General features: G+C 36.6%; 2 protein-coding genes across 5 annotated transcripts; both read left to right on the forward strand.

The window, feature by feature from the left end:
- The first annotated feature begins 3,256 nt into the window (after positions 1–3,256).
- Positions 3,257–6,105, forward strand: nmbb (neuromedin Bb). The gene is made up of 5 exons (XM_058781664.1): positions 3,257–3,318; positions 5,044–5,123; positions 5,249–5,335; positions 5,417–5,604; positions 5,893–6,105. Exons 1-5 carry the CDS (start codon positions 3,257–3,259, stop codon positions 5,947–5,949), a joined length of 474 nt encoding a protein of 157 aa, XP_058637647.1. The 3' UTR covers positions 5,950–6,105.
- Positions 6,106–7,321: 1,216 nt separating this feature from the next.
- On the forward strand, positions 7,322–17,436 carry tspan3b (tetraspanin 3b). Of its 4 annotated transcripts, none has more exons than XM_058783578.1 (7): positions 7,322–7,435; positions 10,270–10,461; positions 10,560–10,634; positions 10,722–10,823; positions 10,907–11,059; positions 11,138–11,221; positions 16,281–17,432. In XM_058783578.1, the coding sequence occupies exons 1-7, from the start codon at positions 7,433–7,435 to the stop codon at positions 16,371–16,373; spliced, it is 702 nt and encodes a 233-aa protein (XP_058639561.1). In that variant the 5' UTR covers positions 7,322–7,432; the 3' UTR covers positions 16,374–17,432. The 4 variants fall into 4 exon arrangements, with proteins under 4 accessions (XP_058639561.1, XP_058639562.1, XP_058639560.1 ...); XM_058783579.1 differs by lacking the exon at positions 7,322–7,435 and adding an exon at positions 8,983–9,191 and having other exon boundaries at positions 10,345–10,461; positions 16,281–17,436; XM_058783577.1 differs by lacking the exon at positions 7,322–7,435 and adding an exon at positions 8,983–9,191 and having other exon boundaries at positions 16,281–17,434.
- The last annotated feature ends 641 nt before the right edge of the window (positions 17,437–18,077 follow it).

Consider the following 18,077-nt stretch of genomic DNA (forward strand, 5'->3'; position numbering starts at 1 on the left):
GGAGGCAGCCAGTGTGTCTATGCCGTCACTGTGGTAACTGTCACTGCTAGGCTATAATCTGGCACTGCAGACCGTGTGTGAACTGTGTGTTGCTCTGACATTCAGATAGCAATCTCGCAGCCTTCGCGCTGTGCATCTCAACAAGAGAAAAGGCTAAACATTCTTGAATGATATCACGACTGGCTAATTATATGATAGTGCTTTTTGAAAGATTACAGGTTAGATCAAAGGTTCTTTGTTTAATAATTTAGAACATTAGGCAGGACTGAGGTAGTTAATTGTAGCCTATACTGTATATTCTCAATTAGCGATACAAAATACAAATAGCAACACCAGCAATACAAATGGCAGCTTTATATCCGGCACTATAGGGCCTACTTTCATTTCGTATACAAACACAACTGGCACCATCTTATGTCTCAGTTATAAAGAAAAGGACATCAGAGCAGTTATTATTAGGCTACTGTAATATTGCTGCAGTGTTGGTCTAGTTGCTATAGACCGTCTTGTTTATATGGACTTTTCTTACATAATATACAGGAAAAATTATAATTCAACTTATGATAGCAATAATTTCAATATTTCATGTAGTGTAATAAGCAGGATAATGTACAGTCAGGAGGTCATTATCGTAAAAAAACCCCACTCAGGGTGAATATTCGATGTTTATTTTGCGATAAAGCCCTGCTGGCTGTACATTATCACTTACATGATCAATACATATTCAATACAACCAACACGCACTTCTCAAATAAGCCTCCGTTGTTGTATTTCTACCATCTGCTGTCAATACATTTTAACATATCACACATCAGCAGGCTACATCCACACAGGAAACTCATTTTTCCTGAGAGTGAAATGCATATTTGATCTCATGAATTTAACATGCCAAATGTTCATTTGTGTGAAGAAATAAAATGAGGGTCATCACATTTGATTCTGTTAAAAAAAAATTTAATCATATAGATATAAATGATTTGTGATTTGAGCATCATTGTGTGACTTTACAGTGGTTGTAAATAAATATAGTCACTGTATTCATTTATTAGCCAAAACATAAAAACATGGTGGTTGAGCTATAATGTGCTTCCTTGCCATTAATAACTGACCAGCAATATCCCATCAACTGACATTCAGAGAATGGCACAATCAGTAAGTGACTCAGTCAAAGTTGTCCTTCTGTCTGGCTGAATATGAGTCACAATGCCCCAGAGCAGGTGTGTGTGTTGTCAAAGGGTTTAATGGTGTGGCAAAAGATGCAAACAGTGCAATAGAGATGTGCATTCTCCATGGTGTGAGGTGGAAACTCCTACTAAGAGTCATCTGGGTGTGTGTAATAGATCTAGCTGCATATTCTGCAGTCAGATGTACATAAACTATACAAGTCAGATGTACATAAACAATACAAAGACTGATATGCTTCACCAAATCTTCATATTATAAAAAAAGAAACATAAAGTTCTGCTTGCATGAGGCCAACCTCTGTCATGATTCAGTCCTCAGGAGCAGGCAGCACGTTGTCATATTTCTTTGAAGTCTGGCTGATTCAGAAGGGGGTATAAACAACTGTTTTGTGCTGTCAGAACTCAGGAAGGATAGAAACTGAAGCAAAGTGTGTTCTTTTTTCTTGTTTTTCTCAAAAGTTGATCCTCTTTTGGGACTAGCAATGACTGCTAGTTAACCAGTACACACTGACTATTGTGTGAATCCTCATGTTCCTACTTGGCTGTTATTTATTAGCGTAACATATGGAGTGTCAAATATTATTTTGATAAGATTAGCAGGCCTCTAAGATGTACCCATATTGTCATGGGAACCAGCCAAGCAATTAAAGTGATAAATATTTGTCAAACATCCATCAAGGTGTTTCTTAAGAGCAAACCTACACTATGCAGTGTTCTTATTAGATCAGTTGATGTTGTTGTGAAACTGAAACTGACGACAGTATCTTTATAAAGACAATAAAGCAACCAATAACTTTCAATCACCAGTAAACAATGACAGATGTTTAAAAAATTGGCCAGGACCTGTTGTTCCAGAGATTACTCACACTACTCACGAAGACTAATTACCTACTCATAATTTACTGAGTTACTCTCACCTAATTGTTTGTGTTTGACGATCATAAAAATTTCCTTCATAGTATAACATCCCTACAGGAAATTAGAACAAAATTTCATGATAATAAAGAGAAATATTTTGAGTATGGCAATATTTACTCAGCATTGTCAGGCTGAGAACAGACTGATAAAGATGGAAATACTTTGATTAATTGCTGTTTTAATTTTCCTCATTCGAAAATTCAAACAAACATGAAGACTGCTGTCTTTATTATTACATAAAAAAGCCCTTTACAACAATTTTCTTGCTGCATAGCAACACTACTATGTATGCATCTAAATGTTTAAAAATGGGACTTTCTCTGAATAAAAAAGAGAAATGGGTGTGTGTCTCCATTTTTGGGCACTGTTAAAAACATTTGCTTTTGAGATGAGGCTTAAAAACATTTTATCACATATTAAATGGAAGAGGTATGTTATGTTTTCACAGGTGGTACATGGTATAAGAAGATCAATTATTTACCCTCACATTTTGGTACTTTCATGGACAACCTGTCAAGAATGTAATGTGTGAAACACTAAAAAACAGGGTCAGCATTTATGCAACCATGATGAGCAGTAAAAGGATTTATCACACACACACACACACAAATAAATATAAATCAACACTGATTGCTTCTGAAATCACAACAATACATTTTTGCATTTATACAAAATCATTAAATTAATTTCCGTTTTTGTCCCTGTCTCTAACACAATTCAAATCCAATCCAAAGTTTAAACCTACATTCTCGCAATAAAAGGTGAGAAAATGTCAGCACTATTAAGAATCTATTAATAAATAAAGTGTGACGTACACCTCCTGCTTCACTGGGGAATGTCATTATCTATATAAATCATAAATCTCACAAAGTGCAATCCAGTGTAGAAGCTGTTTTGCTTATATTTCATGTTATCTATGGCTGAATGGGTTGAAAGACCCACCTAATGACAATGAAATCATAAAGCAGAAGACACACTTTTTAAAGTCAATGATAGCACAAGACAGGTTTCTAAATGGTGACCACCTAAGAAATATGACTTGCCTGTAGAAACAACAATTTATCATGCTGATAAGTATGATATTGTCAAACGCATAGCCCATTGTTTAATTCAACATCATTATTCATTTATTTAAATGTGTGATGGCAAACAACATGCAGGTTATACAGAAAGACCTCCTGGATCATCCAGGACTCAACCCATGGACCTTCTTGCTGTGAGGAGACAGTGCTACCCACTGAGCCACCATGCCACCCATTAATGGCTATTATTCCAGTGTACTGAACTAATACAAGATGAATGATGTGATAAAAGTAGCTTCTCTCTTAAAAGGTTGAGTTATCAATTACATTTAATTGATGCAGCTTTCTGAAGTGACAAGTGTCTTTCTACTTTGTAGATGAGAACCTTTCATGTTAATAGTCTCACATTTTTTTTCAATACATTTTTTTCACCATTTAGCTGTCTAAAAGCATTTCTCTGAAAATGATTTGATCTGCCTCTGTTGCGTCAATTTATCCTGTCAAAACACAAGATACAAATTCTGTCCTTGGCATCTTATTAAAAAAAGTTCAAACACTAATGCAAAGTGATAATTAGATTGTGTTTATCACATTCAGCGTCACAAAACATGAATCATTCTGCATTCTGTTTTCACACTTTAAAAGGTGTGTAAATGACAGGGGTGAGAGTCAGGACAGGTTGAGGTTTACACTCTCTCTGCACTTTACTTACTACAGCTTAGTTCTTATGTGGGTTATCATAAAGAAAGTTGTGAAGCAGGGGAAGGTTAGCACCTTTAAATTCTCAGCATTAATCAGCCATCATCTGCTTCCACACATCTGAGTTTTATGGCATGCAGCTTCCCTTGTGAGTCACTGGCCCATTTGTTTCAGACTGCAGAGCCGAGTTGAATGCTTGTTCACTGCAGTCACACCATTAGGGCCACAGGATGTCGGGCCACAGGGAAAAGAGGTGTCACTAGTGGTAATGGATTGCATTTTCACCTTCAGCCCTTCGTAAGTTCATTCCACGTCCTCACCCCCTCCTTCCCCACCTGGAAACTGTGGAGGAAACACCCCCAAAGGGAAACCCATTGATTTCCAGAGAGGAGAAAAACAAGATGAGGACAAGCTGATACAAATCTTTATTTTCTCAAAGTTGATTTCCTTGTATAATGTTTAAGCAAGAAATATTCTGAGAGTAAGGCATGCCATTGATTCTAAATGAACATGACTCTAAAATGAATGCAAAGCATAAAAATAAAGAATGCAAAGCATAATATGATTAAAAGCAGTAGGGTATTTAGAAGGCATTGCAGTCAATTTCATAATGTCATATCTGGCAAGTGCTGGCAGTTTAACTCATAAACATGACCTTTTGTACCTGACCTTTTTGTATTTACCAAACACATCAATGCACTGTAAACAATGATATATATATATATATTTTTTTTAAAGTTCTAAATAATAATAAAAAATTTGTGTCATTTGTGAATGTTCTACAAGAAAATACTATATCAGTCTTTGGTTATTTACTTTAAGCTGACTAACATTAATTAACAACATGCACTTGTGGCATTGTTTTGGACGTTAAACACACTGAGAATGAGGAGTAAGGAAATTATAATAAAATAATAAAAACCTACAAGGCTGATAAATGTTTTTTTTTTTTTTTTACTCAGTATGACATTGTGAAAGCATGTGAAAGCCATTAGCAAGCCAAATGTCACAGCATTTCCTCCACTATAGTAGCATGTGATCTGAGTGTTGTCCATGGTGCTGAACTTAGTGCTGCAGTTCAGGGAAATTTGGCTCTGCAAAATGTTGGCACGTGTTGGCAAGTGATAATTACTTTTCCATAGGCTCCCTCGTATTCCCAACACGCGCCTCATTTGCAGTGATCGACAACGTCGCACATGACTGTCACTGCTCGCTGGAAGTCATTACTACACGACACCCATCCAGCCCTCCCATCCGAGCCATATAAAACCAACAACTGACGCCTCCAGTCTTAATAGATGTACGCGCGTTGAGAGAGAGAGAGCCACCAACAGCGTTTAGAAATGTCCAGTTTAAGTGTAGCCAGTTTTTGTCACTGTGGATTCCTCACATACCTTGTGCTGTTCTCTTTTTACATTTCAATAGCGTCCTCAGTGAGCCTTGACTTGACTGAACTAAGAAACAAAGTTGCAAAGATCAAAGTTAACCCGAGAGGAAATTTATGGGCAACAGGTGAGATGCATATACGACTTATTATTGTGCTGCATATAACGTGACTTATACCTAGAACAGAAATGTGATTTGGCACTTAAGGTCATTTTATGGGGAAGAAAAGTGTTGTGGACAGCGGACAGTTGCCGACCGAGGATGACTCCACGATGAAAGCCATCGAGGCTGCACTGAATCCCCAGCAGTTCGAGCCCGCGGACCTCTACCAGGAGAAGCTGAGGATCGCGCTTCAAACGCACCTCGACTCTCAGGAGATCCGCCCTAAAGTTCCGGTAAGAACCGAGTCTGCATTTTCTGTTCTTTTTGAAGTAGGCTAGTTTCTATTCTGGTCTGAAATTAATATGAGAGAGTATATTCTTCTGTTGTAATTACTTTTCATAAAAATGTGATTTGAATTCATTTGTTTGTTTGGCTTAAAATGTAGCTAATTAGCATAATTCTGCATTTTTACCAACCATATAGCCTATAGGCTAATCTAACATACGTAATCAATATAACATAATCAGTGACTGAATATAATCGACAATTGATTTATGAGAATTGTTTTTGGTTCGTTCTAGGAGACTGCAATATTAATGAAGATATTAGGCAGCTACATCCAAGACAATAAAAAATGATGACTGACATCGGCTGAGATCTTCGAAGTGTTTAATTCACATGGAATTTGTAATTGCTTTTTCATCAGCTGTAATTTGTTTCTTAACTAAACCTATTAACCATCTCCATGTCACAAGAAATGCAACAAGTTATACTTGTATATTTATTTTTAGAAGATGTCCAGGATTGTATTATTTTTTTCAATAATTTGTATTAAATAAAGAGCAAATTAGTGAAGTAAGTTGCAATTACAATGTTAAAAGTGTCATAATTTTTTTAATCTAAATTTCTACACTCATTGGAAGTATTTTTTAACTCAATAGCAGGTGAGTGAGTGTTTAGGATTTAGAAATGTAGTGAATGGTTACTCGTCTTGGTGCTTTCAAGTGATTGATGGGATTTCATAGAATTAGCTTTCAGATGGTAACCATAAGTGTTTTATGAAAACTGGAACCTTCACACACTATAATATATTGCATTTATAAGAAAACATCAGAAGGAAATTCAAGACACAGGTGGGAAAAACCAGAGACTGTCTAATACCCTTTTTCCCTTCCCGATACCGATTCCGATACCTAGGCTCAGTATCGGCTGATACCGAGTACTGATCCGAGTACTGAAAGATAGATAGATAGATAGATAGATAGATAGATAGATAGATAGATAGATAGATAGATAGATAGATAGATAGATAAATAGATAGTCTGGCAAGTAAACAAAAAATATAATATATAATGTTTGGAAAATGGCACATCTTTTTAAATATCTAAAAGTACACTCTTAACATCAGTCAGGCATTATACATATATTATGATAATCAAGTATTATTTAATGATAGAACTTTAGCAATTAGAATTAAAACTTGGTAACCATATATGAATGCATATTAGTCATTTTAACTGAATTTAGGACTGGTGGTGGTGCTTTTTTGGTCATTCAGTGTTTCTGTAAATATGGGGAAAAAACTATAATGAGATAATAATCATACTACGAATTCTACTAAGAACAATATAAAACGCACTAAGGATTAAGGAGCTGCTGGATTCATGAATATTAATCACGTTGTCTGCATTGGCTCGAACTGATTTGCTGAAATCAAAACAGGGACGATAATAGGTGAGCGCCAGCCAATGAGATTATCGTTTGCGCATTAGCTCCGCCTACTACCAGAGAACCCGGTGTTGTGACCAATTCTGACCCCTGCCAGATTATTACCCCCCTAGTATTGGTAGGTTTAGGGTTAGGTGTGGGGGAGGGGTTAGGATTAGGGGTGGGGTTAGGATTAGGCAATCATATAGCGATTTCAACGAGAGGGGTAATAATTTGTCAGGGGGTCGAAAATGGGCACAACACCGGCAGTTACACTGAAGAATTCCAAAGGAACTCTGTTATTTTGACAGGAAAATACAACAAAGAATATCGTTTATATACCATGCAGAATTTACGCGCTACATGTAAAACTCTTTCTCTCTCTCTCTTTGCTTGTGAGAAAAAAGCAAAGCAATGGTGAGTCGTGCGCTTCACACTAGAGTTTACGGTACGTCAAATACAAGTGCGCTGCGCATTCATTCAGATGATCTGAAAAATAGATCGCTTGACTGAGAGTGAAACTCTGAAGCGCTCAGTCAGAGTGTTCGGAGAGTGACCATATATCTGTGCTAAACTTATACATAGCATCCAACTCACACACTCGCGAGTAACATCTGATTATTTATTAGCCAGTGGCTAATATTAGACATAATTTAGGGTGAAGATTTAGTCGCACATGGGAGTGATTTACTGGCAACGTGCTAGCACGTTTGTATTTCTTCTTCGCTGCTCTATAGTGGTTGATTGTGGCAACACAGCACAACTTCCTGTGTTTGCATTCTGAGCAGCGACGAATAATTGATTTCCGATTTGCAACGTTAAGCAAAGCTAGCGCGCATAGGTCTTGTTTAAGAAAATGGTATTGGATCGGTAGATGGGTTCAAGTACTCGCCGATACCGATGCCAGAATTTTTTTGTGGTATGGTTGAATTTCCGATACTAGTATCGGAATCGGAACAACCCTTGGAAAAACAAAACAACATAGGCTACACTTAAAAGTGAACCAAAGCACAGCTAAGGAAAAAATGCTGTTTTGAACAAATTTGCATTTTTACAAACAACACAGCTCAGCAAACATATGCAAATCTTAGACAAACCTCACCAACACACTCATCTGGGAGGGAGGTCATTTAACATTCATTTCAAACAAATCTCGACCTTTTGCGACATACAACAATCCACGAAAACGCAAATTTCCAAGAATTAAAATAAATGACACAGAAAGACTTTGTATAGCTCAAAGTAAAAAAATTATACTTGTTTGTTAGCATATTTTTGTCTTGCCCTAAGAAATAAATATTATTCTTGTTCAAACATATTGTGCAAAGAGTAGCCTACCTAAATATCAAATACCAAATACTGGTTTCATTAGCTTACAATATAAGCAACAACAACTGTCTTTGACCTGGCCTTGTTCTCCATTTAGTCAACACAACACTACATTCTTGTCTTTCCTTTATAACCTATATAAATAACAACAATTCATTTTGAACTAGTTCTCTTTGACCTTTGAACTGAAGAGAGGTTATGTGTGTAAATGTTGTGTAGAAGCAAGGATTATTTATTTATTCATTTGATTCATAATAAGAAGTTTTGTCCTTATCTTCTGCTTTCAAATAATAGAGTATATGACACCGTTTTTACCACTGAAACCAGACTTTTATTTAGGCCTATGAATCAAAAATATCAGCCATTTTAATGACCATCACTTCCATCAACTTCTACTACTTACTGTAGGCCTACTGTTTATTTTGCATAAGGGATAGAAAATGTTCAGATAGATTTGCAAAGTCTGCCTCTATATTTTCCTGGGTCTTTAGAACCACTGTTCATGATTTTATGCATTTCTAATGATTTTCAAAGTGGATCAGATTTGAAGGACAGACTGGTGCAGTTTCTTAAGACCAGTGATGCAATGATGTCTAAAACACGCACTGGGCTGTCGTTCAGAAAACAAACGCGATATTGAGGTCAGTGGCACACGTGACTGGCGCTGTCCAGTTGGATGCTCTGTTGACTAGCGGAGCCTGACAATCACACGATATGCATCTGCTATTAACGTGAATTCCTCTCCTTGGATTAAAATATATAGCCTAGCCTCGGCGTGATCATGGGACAGTGTGGTGTTATTTCTTCGAAGACGGTCTTAGTCTTCCTAAATTTGATTTTTTGGGTAAGTTCCCTACAGTAGCCTGTAATAGCTGGGATGGATGCAGTGGTTAGCGGCATTATGGTATAGCTCTGCAGGGATACACGAGCTAACTTACAGCGAATGAGCAGTTGTTTACACGTATAATCGATAAGCTTTTAATAGACAGAAATCTAATATGATTTTGACTGAATGCATCGCTTAATGAATACAAGCGCAGCATTGCACATGGTTTTGTCTATTTTGTCCCCATGTGTCACGCCTGAGAGCAATAGCTACTATAGGCTATTCGGTCAAAGTAGCGAATGTCAAATCACATAGGCTAATACACAAATTATATAGGCCTAATGGAAACGCTGATTTTAGCTTTGCATAGACTTAGCCTGCATGTAATATAAGATCCACATATATCAAATCTATCCATAAAATTACAATAGAAAGAAAGAAAATCCAGACTAAACTTCTCAATATCTTTGTATAGGGATTTAGGGATCCTAACACTTTAGATTTTTGTTCTGAAATTTTGTTCTGGGTTTTGTTTCACTTATTCTGAAAACTGAAAAGCTATTGCCTCCAACAACATTAAGATATTAGCAGTCATCAAACATGTTAATTACATTTATATCTATAATGAAACTGGAAGTATATGATTGTTACAGCCATAATACCTAAATAATTGTAACGTGGCTTGTGATGAATAGTAAAATGTTCATGTTTGTCTATACATGGCCTGAAACACTATGTTAATATAGTTAATATAGTAATATCATAATGCACAGCTATTAATTTTGACAATTTGAATAAAACTCTAAAGATACACTTGGGAAGAATGTCAGTAATACATTTTATATTCTAATTTATTCCACGTTTTAATTTTGTGAGAAATAAAACTGCTTAAAATGATTTTATATATTAAATAACATTACGATCATGAAACAAAAAATACTAAAAAGGGAGATGTTTTACTCACTCATAACAGGTGTTTATACAGTAAAAGATTCCATTTTGATAGATATTAATAAATATGTTATACGGCCAATGGGAGTAAAGCGTTTTTACAATTTCATAACAACAAACAATATTTCTGTTGCACCCTTCCCAGGCTGCCGCAGGTATACTGTGCTACATTGGGGCCTACGTTTTCATAACGTATGATGATTATGATCATTTTTTTGAGGATATCTACACTTTCATCCCAGCCATGGTGATAATCGCTGTGGGCACGCTTCTTTTTGTCATTGGTTTCATTGGATGCTGTGCCACCATTCGAGAAAGCCGTTGTGGCCTGGTCACGGTAAACTAGAATCTAGTACCCCCGATTTTCACATACATAGCTTTGATGATTTTTCATTAAGAATCTTTCCTGATTGTTCTTGTCTAATTTTTCTGCAGTTCTCAGCAGTGCTCCTACTGGTGTTTGCCACAGAGGTGGTTGTAGTGGTGCTTGGCTATATTTACAGAGCCAAGGTTGGAAATAATTAAATAACGTGCATGTAAGTAGTTTGAAAGTGTCATTGATAAAACACTGAAAAGTCTTTTCTTTTTCTCTAAAAGGTCGAGGCTGTGGTGAATCACTCTATTCAGAAAGTATATAATGAATATAAAGGCACCAACACAGACGCTCCCAGCAGGGCCATCGACTATGTCCAGAGACAGGTAAGACCATCAGTTCCTTTGTCTCTTTTCCCACCATTTTTCTATTTCTCTAAACTTCTTTTCTTACAATCTTTCATTTTTAGCTCCACTGTTGTGGCATTCATAACTACTCTGATTGGATGAACACTCACTGGTTTATTGAGTCCAAAAATAACAGCGTTCCAGTGAGCTGCTGCAAGCCCACCATCAGTAATTGCACTGGGACGTTAATGCGACCAGGAGACCTCTACCCAGAGGTAACAGCCTCACACACATTCTACAGACCTGTAGTTCAAAACTATTAAATGATAGTCTAACTGAACTTCTTGTTACAGGGCTGTGAAGTTCTTGTAGTAAAGAAACTCAAGGACATTATGCTGTATGTCATACTGGCAGCATTAACGTTCGCTACCATACAGGTAAAAAGTCATTTGCGGTGGGGGTCAACCACAGTCATACACTCAGATGAAGTGGTCATTTGTCACTTAAGCAGTGGTTTTTAGGGTTTTAACAGTAAATATGGGAAGTGTAAAATAATGGAAACAGCACATAAAACATTTTACTTTGAAATAGCCTTATCATAGTAATTACTTGGCTACTCAACCAATAAAGAAATACGTGGACATGAAAGATTGATTTGAATTTAAATTATTTTCTAATCTTACCTGGATATTAAAGGGGTCATATGACGTTGCTAAAAAGAACATTATTTTGTGTAATGCAATGTGTTTATGCGGTTTAAGGTTCAAAAAACACATTATTTTCCACATACTGTACATTATTGTTGCTCCTCTATGCCCCACCTTTCTGAAGCGCGCCGATTTTTACAAAGCTCATCGTTCTGAGAAGCGAGGCGTGCTCTGATTGGCCAGCTATCCAGTGCATTGTGATTAGCCAAATACCTCAAGCGTGAGACGGAAATTTTACACCCCTTACCGTATTGTGATGCTGTGTCCCGGCGTGACGACATAAAAACAATAAAACCCATTAAATGAGGCATTTGTTGCATCCAGTGGGGACATAATTACTGATTATAATGACTTATACTGTCTTTTTACATGTCGTGTAAAACAAGTAAATGCGTGTCTGCATTTGTGATCGGAGAAACGACAAACAACAAGCACTACTCTACACTGCTCAAAACTCACGTTTGAATAGTCAGTGGCAAATTCTTTAAATAAGAAAACGTACTTACAGGCTGTGAGTCAGAAGTGCCAGACTGTCCTTGCAAAGTTGGAATTGCCCCACTTTATAGAAACAGCCTTTGTGCATAGCTGGCAGGCTACTCCCAGGTTCAGGAAATAGTCCTCCGTAAAATGCGTTACACACTGTAATATTTGGGTTGAACTGTTCTGGAACAGTGTTGTAAATACAAATTAACCACTGATTTCTAGTTGTGTCCTCTTTTGGAAGCCCAAACAAAGTAGTTTCGCTTTCACAACGAAACACAGCGTCTCCAGGACATGGCGCCGGCGGCAGCAACAATACTACAGCAAGAATAAAAATCACGCCCCCTATCTTTGCGTATACATTTGGGCGGTGTTTTGCAAATCTTACCACACTGTGACATAGACATGTGGGGGAGTGTTTAAACGAGGTGTTTTAGGTGGGCGTGGTCGTGTCTTAACTTTTATAAAGAATATCTCTTTGGTTTTGAGACTTTAGTTTTTGCAACTTCAGGGATCTTATCTATGCACAAACAGCTTGTAACACTCCAAAGAGAAAAGAAAACTTGAAATCGCATCATATGACCCCTTTTAATTAAAGTTTATGCTAAGATATAACTTGTCTATTACAATACGAAACAATCGGCTTAGCAACATATACAGTATCTCACAAAAGTGAGTACACCCCTCACATTTTTGTAAATATTTATTATATCTTTTCAACGCTGAAGAAATGACACATTGCTACAATGTAAAGTAGTGAGTGTAAATTTTCTGTCCCCTCAAAATAACTCAACACACAGCCATTAATGTCTAAACCGCTGGCCACAAAAGTGAGTACACCTAAGTGAAAATGTCCAAATTGGGCCCAAAGTGTCAATATTTTGTGTGGCCACCATTATTTTCCAGCACTGCCTAAACCCTCTTGGGCATGGAGTTCACCAGAGCTTCACAGGTTGCCACTGGAGTCCTCTTCCACTGGTGGATGTTAGAGACCTTGCGCTCCTGCAACTTCCGTTTGAGGATGCCCTGCAGATGCTCAACAGGGTTTAGGTCTGGAGACATGCTTGGCCAGTCCATTACCTTTACCCTCAGCTTCTTTAGCAAGGCAGTGGTTGTCTTGGAGGTGTGTTTGGGGTCATTATCATGTTGGATCCGAAGGGAGGGGATCATGCTCTGCTTCAGTATGTCACAGTACATGTTGGCATTCATGGTTCCCTCAATGAACTGTAGCTCCCCAGTGCCAGCAGCACTCATGCAGCCCCAGACCATGACACTCCCACCACCATGCTTGACTGTAGGCAAGACACACTTGTCTTTGTACTCCTCACCTGGTTGCCGCCACACACGCTTGACACCATCTGAACCAAATAAGTTTATCTTGGTCTCATCAGACCACAGGACATGGTTCCAGTAATCCATGTCCTTAGTCTGCTTGTCTTCAGCAAACTGTTTGCGGGCTTTCTTGTGCATCATCTTTAGATGAGGCTTCCTTCTGGGACGACAGCCATGCAGACCAATTTGATGCAGCGTGCGGCGTATGGTCTGAGCACTGACAGGCTGACCCCCACCCCTTCAACCTCTGCAGCAATGCTGGCAGCACTCATACGTCTATTTCCCAAACACAACCTATGGATATGATGCTGAGCACGTGCACTCAACTTCTTTGATCGACCATGGTGAGGCCTGTTCTGAGTGGAACCTGTCCTGTTAAACCGCTGTATGGTCTTGGCCACCATGCTGCAGCTCAGTTTTAGGGTCTTGGCAATCTTCTTATAGCCTACGCCATCTTTATGTAGAGCAACAATTCTTTTTTTCAGATCCTCAGAGAGTTCTTTGCCATGAGGTGCCATGTTAAACTTCCAGTGACCAGTATGAGAGAGTGAGAGCAATAACACTAAATTTAACACACCTGCTCCCCATTCACACCTGAGACCTTGTAACACTAACGAGTCACATGACACCGAGGAAAGAAAATGGCTAATTTGGCCAATTTGGACATTTTCACTTAGGGGTGTACTCACTTTTGTGGCCAGCGGTTTAGACGTTAATAGCTGTGTGTTGAGTTATTTTGAGGGGACAGCAAATTTACACTTTATACAAGCTGAGTGTCATTTCTTCAGTGTTGTCACATGAAAAGATATAATAAAATATTTACAAAAATGTGAGGTGTGTACTCATTTCTGTGAGATACTGTAGGTAACAGAAACGCTAGATACATGAAAGTAGAAAACATTATAACAGAGAACTGAAACGTCTGAACCAACTTTTCATGGTACCAGAAGAGCTGTCTGATATACAGCGGAGCCTATGCTCAGACAACAGTGAATGTTAGGAAATATCATGCTGCATTCCAGACAAAGTAGGTGTGAATAGTCGATTTGAATTTCCCACCTCCGAACATTGTATAATACATTTCATTAGAAAAAGTGCTCACTGCAGTGCCAATGGATGGAGCTTGACATCCAGCTCCCCCTCTCTGGATGTTATTGGTGGAGCTTGAAGGTCCAACTCTTACCATAATCCTGTTCCTAAACATAACTAGGTCAAGCTCAACACATTAGGTCTGCAGAAGTCCCATTTGGATCTGTATTGAGCACCACTCGTCTAATTAGTTCGTTCACAGATATGCAACACAAGATGGCGCTATTACTCAATGTATCTCAGTGTGTGGTGCCGTTTTTAATTTTTTTTTAATTATCATTATTATTATTTTCATTGACAATTCAGGAATATACTGTAGAATCATAGAAACATATAAATCTATAAATCTTACATCTATAGATAAAAAATCTAATAGCTAATACATCTAATACTGTACATCCATTGCCTTTTTCAACATCAGAGATATAACCAGTATCACATTCCATAAACAAGATCTTATGAGTTATTGTAACAAACTTGTAAAACAGATAAAAAAATAAACAACGAAACGTGGGTCCAAAATAATTTTGCATTAGTACAACTGAAAAATAAATGTCTTGTTTCTGACTCCTCTTTACAAAAACAACAAAACACTTTTGTAACCTTTCTACAAAAGTCATTACATAGATCATAATGATTTATTATTTTAAAGTGAGTTGCACTTACAATTAATTAGAATTACATATGTATTTATATCTGACCAAAGTGTCTGGAAAAAGAGGATTATCATGATTACATGATATTTCTAATATAAAAGTTATTTTTTGTCCCTGATGTAAAGACCACCAACAGTAAGAATCTGAAGAGAATTAGGATCTACATCTTTTCATTTTTAATAATGTGAATAAGGTTAGGGGAAATACAACAAAAGAGTTTTAAATATCCTGAAAAGACAAAAAAAGTCCAGGGTGCTCAGAGAGTTTAAAAAAATATATATCTGAAGGTGCTCTTTGGGGTCGGGAATTCCAATAAATGTAAGAAAGGGAAATCCAAGGCACTCTTCTTCAAAGTTCTTTAAAAAGCCTTTATTTTATTGGCTATTTCATATTAGAAAATATAAAATACATGGGGGAAAAAGTTTTTTTTTTGAGTTTTAAATATCCCTTTGAAGATACATTTATCCCAAGAATATTAACAATTGCAAACTGTCTTTGACACTGGTTGTTTCTCCTGCTCTTAGGCCAGACGTAAAAGTCAAGAAAACAAAATGTTTGTGTTCTCTTTAAAAAAAAAAAAACAATAAGCCTACTATAAAATAAAGTTATAAAGATACAGTGTAATAAAGATACATATAACCTGTAATATTACAATAAATAATGTATTTTATATACGTATTATTGTCTTCTCAGAAATTGCTTATTTTTCTTTGACCAGACTTCCCATTTCCTTTTTATATGTCTCTCCTTGTGATTTCTTGATACCAGATATGTATATTTTAAAAACTGCAATCAGCGCTGTGCTCATTAGCATCTCGGAAATTATGGCAAATGACCCTTCTCACCAATCGAGTAATTATTTTCAAGGAGGAGGTATAGGAATATAGAGGGTGTGTCTCAATCAGCGCCCTAGCTCACTGTCTTAATCACAAAATGCTTCCACTGCACTGGAATGTTTGCTCCCTAAAAAAATCCCACAATGCACTGCGAAAACCAGGGAGAATCTTTTCTCACTATCATCCTTCATCAGAAAATATATGCAGTATTATTGCACTTTAAACAGCATTAAAAAGCGAGATCCTGCTGTTGTTGATAAATTATATGAACTATACATAACCTTCCTGATGTTAACAGATAATGCAGAATATTTGAAATATGTTCTCATAATCTTACCTGTCATCATCCTCAGTGTAATTGTATGTTTTGACCATTGTTTCCTGTTCTCTGCACAGATGCTTGGGCTGCTGTGTGCGTGTGTGGTCATTTGCCGCAGAGGTTATGACCCTGCCTATGAACTGCTTGTCAGCACAGGTATAGATGCCTGAGTGGCACCGCATGGCATCATGGGAACGGCTGGTCCTCCCAGCCAGTGTACTGTACATATTTAGACTGAATCAGGCTACCACTTTTCTACACTAATATTAAAACCAGTTTCAATACTTTTGTTTGACATAAAATTAAAGCTTTGACAGCTTAAATAGCCACACACTGCTTTAGCTGTGAAGAAAACGTTCCTAAAAAATGTTCCTAGAAGACGTATTTAATTGTTTCTTTATTTATAGCACTACTGATATTTGTTAGAATCTGATGAGCATAAAATGATCATTATATTGTAAATATTTTACATTTAATTGATTTCATGTGTCATGGTAATGTGATATTATGTGTTATTATGTAAGTGGTTGTTAGGCCAAAGACTGAAGTCACTGGTTGACGTAGTTCAGATATTTTCCCTTATTTACAGTATGTGTTGTAGAAGTAATCCTTCTGAGTTATAAGGAAGAAGAAAGATTGTTTTAAATTTAAATTATTTTCTCACAACTTTCCTTGCTTCTCATTTCGAGCTTATCTTTAGAGAAATATTGATACAAAGGGTTTAAACTAAATCATTACTTTTAACTCTTGCAGCAGTATTAAACTTGCAATTAACAACAAGGTTACATTACATAAAGCATGAATTACACTATCAGTCAAGTATTTGGCAGTAAAACAATCAAAAGCGCAAGTCTAACAAAATAATTTAGTATATTTCAAATATAGAACTCAGCATTTGAAAATTCTCTAAAATCAGTTTGTTATAAAAAGGCATTTTCTTTCCCTGGAAACTTTTATTTCATAAAATGGTTGTGCAATGCCTGGGACCAAGAAAAAAAAATATATTCTCTCTCATCGTTCCATGCGTGGCACTGCTGTTTGTCACTCTAATGGAAGTGTTACTCTTAAAAGGTCATTGACATGAATGCTCATATAATAAATTGTTCACTGTAGCATGAAAACACTTCATGTTTTCACATTATTTGATAAATTCATGCTTTTCATTTCTCCCAGCAGAAGTATATCAATGACTAATGCAAAGTACCTACTGTAAAGTATGTTGATCTCGGTCAGTTCAATAAATCACTGAAATGAAAATGATCCATTAAGTGATTGCTGTTTTATATATTATATTGCACATTAAGACTGTGTATTATTTATTCAAGCTCTGTTCATTCAAAACTTTTACTCAAAAATTCTAAAAGCAAATAAATATAAATAATATATACATTTAATTTTCACTTATTGCACATACTGTAATTCCTCTAAAACCAATTGACAAAACAAACACAATCTGTCTGAATCAGTCTTACATCAGAAAACTGTTTTTTAAACATTTCATTAAAATGACTTTGATCAGTGTATTTATATAAACTCTGCAGAAGGATGCTAATAGCAGTGATCAAAATGGCATGGTGTCTGGGAGAGTTTTGCCATCAATAAATTAACTTTAGTTTGTTGTGCATAAGGTGTATGCAAGGTGTTAAAAAGGAAAACAAGAACTATTTTATTTTAACAATTTATTTTTCATGTTTCCATTTATGGTTGAGTATATTTTCCAAAACAGTTTAATGATCTTCAAATGATCTTTGTTTCAAATGTCGAACTCACAGACAACACAAAAAACAGTTTCCAAATGGTGAAAATGATGAAAAGCATATCAATATAGCTTCTAAAAGTACTGTAAATCTATTACATCAATGCACTCTCACTAA

Source organism: Onychostoma macrolepis, chromosome 07 (assembly GCF_012432095.1).
Source record: "Onychostoma macrolepis isolate SWU-2019 chromosome 07, ASM1243209v1, whole genome shotgun sequence".
NCBI classification, from domain to species: domain Eukaryota; kingdom Metazoa; phylum Chordata; class Actinopteri; order Cypriniformes; family Cyprinidae; genus Onychostoma; species Onychostoma macrolepis.